The sequence below is a fragment of the Hypomesus transpacificus genome, chromosome 24 (assembly GCF_021917145.1).
Source record: "Hypomesus transpacificus isolate Combined female chromosome 24, fHypTra1, whole genome shotgun sequence".
NCBI lineage: Eukaryota > Metazoa > Chordata > Actinopteri > Osmeriformes > Osmeridae > Hypomesus > Hypomesus transpacificus.
In genome coordinates, this window is record NC_061083.1 from 3,648,788 (window position 1) to 3,657,604 (window position 8,817).

At 46.9% G+C, this 8,817-nt stretch overlaps 2 protein-coding genes across 3 annotated transcripts; both read right to left on the bottom strand.

Annotated features, from left to right (window-relative positions):
- Window positions 1–12: 12 nt before the first annotated feature.
- Window positions 13–2,123, bottom strand: crybb2 (crystallin, beta B2). 2 transcript variants are annotated; one of them, XM_047048153.1, is made up of 6 exons: window positions 2,042–2,123; window positions 1,524–1,612; window positions 1,247–1,365; window positions 796–928; window positions 518–660; window positions 13–353 (listed from the first exon to the last, which is right to left on the bottom strand). In XM_047048153.1, the coding sequence occupies exons 2-6, from the start codon at window positions 1,584–1,586 to the stop codon at window positions 185–187; spliced, it is 627 nt and encodes a 208-aa protein (XP_046904109.1). In that variant the 5' UTR covers window positions 1,587–1,612; window positions 2,042–2,123; the 3' UTR covers window positions 13–184. The 2 variants fall into 2 exon arrangements, with proteins under 2 accessions (XP_046904109.1, XP_046904110.1); XM_047048154.1 differs by having other exon boundaries at window positions 2,048–2,078.
- A 2,387-nt stretch (window positions 2,124–4,510) lies between these two features.
- Window positions 4,511–7,156, bottom strand: crybb3 (crystallin, beta B3). The gene is made up of 6 exons (XM_047048358.1): window positions 6,839–7,156; window positions 6,228–6,323; window positions 5,880–5,998; window positions 5,501–5,633; window positions 4,978–5,120; window positions 4,511–4,872 (listed from the first exon to the last, which is right to left on the bottom strand). The coding sequence occupies exons 2-6, from the start codon at window positions 6,300–6,302 to the stop codon at window positions 4,611–4,613; spliced, it is 732 nt and encodes a 243-aa protein (XP_046904314.1). The 5' UTR covers window positions 6,303–6,323; window positions 6,839–7,156; the 3' UTR covers window positions 4,511–4,610.
- Window positions 7,157–8,817: the final 1,661 nt, after the last annotated feature.

Here is an 8,817-nt window from a genome sequence, read left to right on the forward strand (position 1 = left end):
GAACACTTCAAATATAGGCTAAGGCAACAATGATTTATTAATTTGCTTTAGAAGAATGGTGCAACTAAAACAATTGCAAGAGGCATTTTGATGCAAATTTGAGTGGGTTGAGGGACTGGGGGAAAGAGCTGGGAGGATCGGGGTCACAGGCAGCAAGGTGTTGGTGCAGGAAAGAGTCACAAGCTTAGGTGGAGGGGTGGAAAGCTCCCCTCTGGTGCCACTGCATGTCCCGGATACGCCGAACAGACTGGATCTGAGGGATCAGTGCCCCAAACTCAGAGCTGTCCTTGTACTCCCCTTTCTCAAACAGGTACTGGAAACCTCTATAGCCGGGATATTGGTACCCCACCCAACTGGTGCAAGAGGAGCATAGAGGTGACAGCCATGGCGTGGAAGAGACAAGAAGACATGCATTTAGAAAGGATTCCTGTGCTGGGACTGGTTAAATACTTTGGATGAATGTCACTGAGATCAGTGACATCAGTGTTTGGACAGAAATCTGTTGTTGGTGACTCACGTGCCACTCTGAACTCTGACAGAGGAGACCTTCTCCTGGTAACCGTGCGCGTGGAAGCTGGGGACATCGTCATCTATGATCTCGATCTTCTTCCCAGCAAAGTTGGGGTTTTCATAAAGGACAATCTTGTGCTCCTGGCTATCCTGAGAGAGAGATAAAGAGAGAGAGAGATAGAGAGAGAGTCTAACCAGGAGCACAGAACCGACAGTTGCCAAGTGACGGCACACCTGGTGACTGGGTGGAGCTTTTGCGGTAGAGGAGGAGGTGTGCAGCTTTACCACTTTAATGGGGCGGAATGCAAAGATGGTGTCGCTGCGTCTGCTGTTGGTCCAGGAATCCCAGCGAGGATACTCCCCCTTCTCAAACACATACTGCTCCCCCTTACACATAGCCTGCTCGTATCCCACCCATCTGAAAAGGAGGATGGAGGAGGAAAAGCAACATGGATTCATTTATTTCTTGTTGTATCTATGCGCAGTGTTTAATGGGAAACTTCTACCCCACCGCCCTCTCTCTCTCTGTGTCTCTCTGTCACTCTCTCTGTCACTCTCTCTCTCTCTCTGTGTCACTCTCTGGCTCTCTCTTTCTCTCTCTCTGTCACTCTCTGCCTCTCTTTCTCTGTCTGTCACTCTCTCTCTCTGTGTGTGTGTGTCTCTCTCTCTGTCTCTCTCTCTGTCACTCTCTGCCTCTCTCTGTCTCTGGCTCTTTCTCTGTTGGTCCCACACTCACGGTCCACACAGCACCAGAATGGAGCCCACTTTCTCCACGCCTGCTTCCAGGAGGTTGTTACAGGGACCAGTCAGCTCATGGCATCGTCCCTGGAAGTTCTCCTGTTCATAGATGATCAACTGTGGACGGAGAGGGAAATGACCGAATGCTACTTCAATGCGAGGGCTACATCCACCAAACCGGAATGTATTTTTAAAAAAACGGTAGGTTTGTGTGGACTGTGGAAGCTCTCCACTGTCCCATGGGCTGGACTTGTCCTTGCTCCACTCCGCCTTACCTTGAACGCACTAGTCCCTGGTTGCTGCTGCTTAGATGCAGGGTTCTGGTGATCTGTGGCCATAATGAACTGGATGGGTTTAAATGAAACTAAGAGGAGACAGAGAAACGTGGAGAAATTAGAAAACATGGTTAGGATCCACCGGATGTCCACAAAGTATGTTTTCCTACGTGGCTTATTACTGTTTGGCCCGATAAAAGCGATAGGTATGTCAACAAAGTTGAGGGAGTCACTCTCCTTTGAAAATACATCAAAAAGCATTCGTTTTTTGCTGTCAGAAACCACTATAGTATTTTTTGACTAGAAGTATTTCCAAATACAATTTAAAAGGTAAAACGGTGCATTGGCTGTTTAGAACATCTTTTGACGGCACACTTGTAAAGTTTGGAATCCATGAACCCCAAAAACAAAGTTAGTTCTACATGTAATTAATGAATAAAAATGAAAGAAAAAAGATCTGTGTATAACGTGAATCTGTGTTGTGAAAATGAGAAACGTGCCGGACATGAATCTCTTACCAGTACCTGTCTGTGCCAGTGTGCTTGTGATGGCATGTCCAGCTCAATTTATACGGTGCGCCCAGGGGTGGAAACCCTGCCAACAGTCCTCTGTGACCAAGCTACCCTCCAGACGAGCCTGCAATAGGCCGAGCAGGCTGGTCTGGGGGGAGGGGGGGGTCACTGCTCTGCCTGCACCCCCCCTCCCCCTTCTCACGCCCCCTCAAAGTTATTTCATTAGTTGTCAATTTTGTCCAGCCGGTCATTGTTTGATATCCACATGATTCAGCACAACTTGTGCCAAGAGTCCCACACTTACAATGAGATAGGCTATATGCCTGGACTATGAGAGAGAGAGAGGGGAGAGAGAGAGAGAGAAAGAGAGAGAGAGAGAGAGAGAGAGAGAGAGAGGAAGAGAGGAGGGTCGAGAGAAGTGAGAGAAAGAGCGGGAGAAATGGATGACAAGTTTAGAGATAGGTAGTGTACCAGATTTAAAACTGCATTTACTCATGCTGTGTATAAACAGTTGACATAGGGTTTACAGTATGATGTCTTGTATATGCTAATGATCACAGAGTCCTTTGACAAACATGTGTAATTTGGGGATGGGGAATAATGTGTAAGCACAGTGCTTTAAGGGCTTGGCATATAATGTCGGTCTTCTCATCTGTGCCAAGATGGAGAGGGTTGACCCCTCGAGTTCAGCTGTGTCAAGCAGACAAAACTGTTGACTGGACATGCCAGCTTCTTCCAGTTGGCAAGAGAAGAGCAGAGTTGCACACCAGTTTGTCCAATTGTTAACAAGAGAGCATGGTCATTTCATTCATCAGGACAGGAGAACATTACACTTAATGAACACAGAAAATGCTGTGAGGTGAACAGAGGGGCTCATAATGGTTGTAGGCCTTGAATTTAGTTGCACATTAGTAGTGGAATATAGAGGTGTGTGTAGTGAGAGGAGAGATAGGAAAAGTTGCTCTCTTCAAAGGTTTAAATGAAAGAAGCAATAAACAAGTATAATTATTGGTAATAACATGTTTTAACTGGTACATGGTTTACGTAAAAAAACAACTGGTATAAATTTACAGGAAAAAAAATCTGACACAGATTTAAGGTAACGGGTTCATTTATTAGGACTAGCTTTTTACACCAACATAAAATAAGTGTGTTACATCATAGAGAGAACAGTCAATAAACAGAGTCAAATTCCTATCAACATTAGATCTTGTATCAGGCACCTGTTCAGGAAAAATGTATTTGTTTTTACTTTTCAATCCTGCACATGCCTGCACTGTTAAAATGTCCTATCAAATTTAAGCACTTGGATGCCAGTACAGTAAGACAATTTCACTTGATAAGATTTCTTTAAATAACACAACCAACTAGATTTTACATCTAAAAACAAAACTACCACACTGAATTAGATGGAGTTTTCGCAGTTTATGACCAGACACCTACTTTACATTGAGCTCTGTCACAGGAGCTAAACTCAGGTGTCTCAAATTTCTCAGGCATGTTCTTTGCACTTGAACACAAGACACTACTGTCCAAGTTGAAGTAGTTGTAGTTGTAAGTAAAATGTACTTGTGGCAAGTCCAGTCTGTCGCTTTTCCCTCTAGCTGAAAACACAGTGGTCCCTGGTGGTCAGAGTGGCTCCATGGACTATGCAACTCCCTCAGGGCAATCACCATGGCAACTCACTAGAGTTTTATTCAATCACACCTCGGTGGAGTTAGAGATGCAGCCATCTTAGCTTTGGAAGGGATGTGTAACTACCAGCAATAGTTAACAAAATGGATGTCTTACAGTATGTGATCGCACCTGCGCAAAATGTTTGGTTGTGACCACATAAGATACAGATGGCATGTTTTCTTTTTTTTGTGGGGTTCCTGATCTGAAATGTCTTTAACGTGACTTTGTTGTGCTTTCACATCCTACTTTATCTGTCATGGAAGCTATCCAACAGTTGTTGGAGAACTTAAGGTGCAATGCAATCGTTTTAAGAGATTCCTCAAGTTCATATTGATGTGCACATGGAACAACATGTAATACGATGACGCCAACGGAAGGGAATGTGTGTCGTACAGATGACATCATTTCCTCCAGTGATGTGCTACAGATTACATCATTTCCTCCAGTGATGTGCTACAGATGACTTCATTACCTCTAGTGATGTGCTACAGATGACATCATTACCTCTAGTGATGTGCTACAGATATGGCCGTGAGCTGTCATGTGACCTTCCCTTCCACTGTTACTAAGACTAGGACCTAGATGGACTGATGAGAACAACAGGAAGATGGAGATGTTGTAAGATGGAGAACAGGATGCACCAGCCTTTGTGTTGGCGTGTGGAGAGTTTGTCATTGCCATTAACCCACTCCCTATTTATGACTCCTCCAAGGACACAAACCACAGTAACAAAACAATGACGCATGTCCAGTTCCTGGTCAAACAAGTTTATTCACCACTGAAACATACATAGCACTTCTCACTAGGCAGGAGCAGCATTTGCCATGGTTAAGGGAGAGGGAGAGGGTGGGCTCTGGGAGCGGCCTGGAAGAGGCTCTGGTGGGCCTTGTGGATCTCTTCAGCTGGCGCCGGCTGCAGCAGGGGGGGCCGGGGGTGCGGGGGCTGGGGCAGGGGCAGGGGCGGGGGCAGGGGCTGGGGCAGGGGCTGGAGCAGGGGCAGGGACGATGAAACAGCCCCTCTTGTGCCACTGCATGTCACGCACGCGCCGGACAGACTGGATCTGAGGGGCGGCGGCCTCCCAGTCGTTCCAGTGCTTGAAATCTCCGCGCTCGAAGACATACTGGCGCCCCCTGTAGCCTGGGTACATGTAGCCCACCCATCTGAAGAAAAAACACAGATGGAGATGGAGTCGAGATGGAGATGGAGTCTGAGAGATGTATCGAACGGAGGGAGGCGAAGGGCGACTGAAGAGAGGGCTGGCTTACGTTCCGTTCAGAGCCTTGACACTGGCTACGCGGTCTTGGAAACCATGCCCCCACAAACTGGGCACGTCGTCGTCAACTATCTCCATCTTTCTGCCGGTGAAGCCTGGGTTCTCAAACAGATGGAGCTTGTGGTCAGCGCCGTCCTGAAGGGGGAGACACAGACACAAGCAGAGCATGAGCGGAAGCCGGTAATCGACAGGTGGTCAGTGGATTCTGGAAAGGTATCGACAAGCTCGTCTGCGAGGAAAGGGAAGCTCTTCTGGAATGCTCCATAAGATAACGGACAGGGATGAGAGAATCAGGGGAAAGGGTAGGATATATGTGTGAATGTCGAAATCAATCAGATACGCCTGTCAACGAGTGGAGCGTTATATCGAGGCGGTCAGTTGGTTCTAACACTGAGGTGGTCGATAGAGTGTCTGAGGTCGAGATGTCAAGTTCGTGGAGGGTTCAGAGTGGAGGGTTCAGAGTGGAGGGATCAGAGTGAAGGGTTCAGCAAGAGTGCGGTCAGAGGGTCACCCACCACTTTGAGGGGCCGCATAGACCAGAAGGAGTAGCTGTACTGGCTGTTGGTCCAGGTGTCCCAACGTGGATACTCCCCTTTCTCCAGGATAAACTGCTCGCCTGTAAACCCCTGGCGGTCATAGCCCACCCATCTGAGAGGAGGAGAGAGGGGAAAGGCTGTCAAACTCACATTAGACTTTTCCTCACAGTTTTGGAGATGTCAGTTTTGGAGAGAAACTATAGAATAAAACATGCTTGCTTTAAATTCCAGCCAAAACAGGACAATGACTACAGGTCAGTTGTAATATAGGTGTTTAAGCTGGACTGTGTCAACACATTAACAAATACTTGTGATATTTTTCACTCCACAATACATATTTGAAGGCTTCGTTACTTACGGCCCAGACTCAACCAGCAAAGAGCCAACCTTCTCAAGGCCCTTCTCTGACACATCTTTACACTCGGCAGAAAACTCTGCCTTTTGGCCCTGGAAATTCTCAAACTCAAACAGCACCACCTGGATCAGAACACAGGGAGGGAAGACAAGTTGGAACACAGTGACATTGAAAGGGAGATATAGCAGGTGGAGAGAGTAGAGGAGATACTTGAAAGTAAACAAAACAAAGAAACGGACAATGTATTTTAGTGTCAAGGAGAGAAAGAATGAAAAGATACAGCAGAAGAAAGATCACAGAAGGTACAAATGAGACAGAATCTGAGTAGATTTCGTTGGAAAGACACAGGACCTTGTAAATGGCTCCCGCCCCTCCCTGGCTTTTTCCTGCAGCCAGCTGCTCTGGTGCTCCTTGCTGCTCCGACATGCTACTGGTTCACTGGGTATCCTCTCATGAGCACCACACACACACACACACACACACACACATACACACACACACATACACACACACACACAATAAATAAACAAATAAAGATACCAACTAAATGTTACTACCCGCCAAGTGTGCAAAATGAAGCCTTGTTTACCATTGCTATGAAGACCCTGTCAACATCTCATCATGACAGGCAATCCTGTTATATTATCTATATGAATGTTATCTATCTTTGCAGAAGTCGTTACAGGTATATCTTTTTGGAGCGTCTCTTGATCCATCCGAATAAGCCCCCAAACTCTCTATCATGCAAATGTCTCAGTCTCTATGTCATACTAAATTATCAAATCTTCATGCAAATGCTCACATGTTATGGTCTATTGAGAAATCAAACTCTGTTCCTTAAACCAAACCTGTCCCTCTCAACAGTCTTTCTGGGGGGGAACTTTTCCCCTCCAAATTCCAGCCCAAAATCTGATGCCTGCTGTCTCTTTAACTTGTCGTTTCCAATAACACCCCGGTTTTACCTGGAAGTCTGAGGTCTGAAGTCTTCTGTGTTGATGGTAATGTTCTCCTGTTTTGATGCCACTTGGTGTTTGGTGGGATGAGCCATTGAAGAGCAGGGGAAGGGGAGTATTTATGGTTTATTTCTGGCCACAACAGCAGAAAAGGGGGAGCTGTCGATACAGCAAGTCTGTCGCTCACATTGTGTCCATAACGCTGCTTCTCAATAGGCAGCTGTGTTGGCACGCTCTACCCTGCCCGTCCGCCTGGCTGCCAGGCCAGGCCGGCGTGTGTGCGGGCACACGGAGAGGAGAGCCAAGAGGATTCAGAAAACAGTCCCCCTCAGCACAAACGAGCGCACACACCTAACCCGCACTCTTCCCCTCACCCCTCCCTCCCCGACCACACCCGGTCTAGACATCACCCAAACTTCCTCACGCTCCTCTCAGGGAAGATACCAGATGAGGAGGACGCCAGACTGCCAAGACCCTTTAGCCCAATGTACGCACACCCTACTGTAAGACTTGAGAATGATAGACACTGAGCTTACGTGTGCAGACTAGTTCTTAAGTGACAGGAGTCTGACCTGGCTGTGGTGTCATGTCCCAGAGCACATTCCACACCCTAAGGTGACCTGGAGGAGGGGATGTGTGGTGAAGGTGCATGTACTGTAAACAGAAAAGAAATATAGTTCAAAAAAAGTGACCAAATCAAGAGATTCTCCTCAGTTAAATTTTATTAAGAATTTACACTTTTGAACACTGGCTTTACAACACAGTGCGATATACATATTTAAGTTCAAATAAAAAAAAAAAAAAAGATTAAAAAAGCAACAACAAAAAAACCCTCCAACTAAAATATATCATGACAAAGTAAAGCATCGGGGCCAGACTCCAGTAGGGGACGACTCCAGATGAAACTGACAACACGTTCACTTGCACAGACACCCCAGCTTGGATCCACCCAGCGTGGAAAGGCAGACGTGACTGAAACAAGGCCACCACAGACCAGGGCTGGAGTACATCCAGTGACAAAGTGCTTCACGGCAGCAGAACAGAGGTGGATGCATGGCCAGAGGCTAATGGAGGGGTGGTGGGGGGTCAGGGTGGTGGGGGGTCAGGGTGGTGGGGGGTCAGGGTGGTGGGGGGTCAGGGTGGTGGGGGGGTCAGGGTGGTGGGGGGGTCAGGGTGGTGGGGGGTCAGGATGGGCCCAGACAGGCTAACAGGGTGGTGTGTGTGTGTGTGTGTAGAGGAGGCAGATAAGCTTGGAGATCCAAAATCTGGTGCAAATAGTCAAGGTTATGTGAAGCAAAATGGAGGTCAGCATCATCTCAGAGTACGTAGTATACTCAACACTGAGCAGTGGTGTAGACTGTATCCCCATAACCCCACTCCACACCCAGACTGTTGTACCAAGCAGGGTCACAAAGGAACCATGACAAAACACAATCATCTCTTCTGGCTGAGGGGAAGTTCTCGTGCTACCCTGCGTTATAGTGTCATGGTCTACATTAGACTTGACCTTTGTGTGGGAGAAGGGAGATTGTATACGCACGCTTGCACACGGTTTCTCTTTATAACATCCGTACAAAAAGTAAGCTTAGCAGTACAGGTTGAATGTATGGCTCTGAAGAAACACACACCGTTAACACAAAAACATTGTCCTTGCAATTTCCAATCTCTCATCCATCATTGACACACACTCAGTCAGTTGATCTTACATTGGGAGGTACAGCGCAGGGGAGCAGAGAGGAATGACAGGCTGGTTAGAAGTTTTCACGCTAAACTGTGTGTGCATTAGTGTGTATGTGTGAGTGCATTAGTGTGTATGTGTGAGTGCATTAGTGTGTATGTGTGAGTGCATTAGTGTGTATGTGTGAGTGCATTAGTGTGTATGTGTGTGTGCATTAGTGTGTATGTGTGAGTGCATTAGTGTGTATGTGTGAGTGCATTAGTGTGTATGTGTGAGTGCATTAGTGTGTATGTGTGTGTGCATTAGTGTG

Excerpts from the sequence above, each read along its gene's own strand:
- crybb2 (XM_047048153.1), bottom strand. The coding sequence starts at position 1,586 with ATGGCCACAGATCACCAGAACCCTGCATCTAAGCAGCAGCAACCAGGG. Across the intron at positions 661-795 it reads CATTCCGCCCCATTAAAGTG|GATAGCCAGGAGCACAAGAT; the intron begins GTAAAGCTGCAC and ends TCTCTCTCTCAG. Across the intron at positions 354-517 it reads GTCAGAGTTCAGAGTGGCAC|TTGGGTGGGGTACCAATATC; the intron begins GTGAGTCACCAA and ends CTCTTGCACCAG.
- crybb3 (XM_047048358.1), bottom strand. The coding sequence starts at position 6,302 with ATGTCGGAGCAGCAAGGAGCACCAGAGCAGCTGGCTGCAGGAAAAAGC. Across the intron at positions 5,999-6,227 it reads GGGCGGGAGCCATTTACAAG|GTGGTGCTGTTTGAGTTTGA; the intron begins GTCCTGTGTCTT and ends GTTCTGATCCAG. Across the intron at positions 5,634-5,879 it reads TTGCTGGTTGAGTCTGGGCC|ATGGGTGGGCTATGACCGCC; the intron begins GTAAGTAACGAA and ends TCCTCCTCTCAG.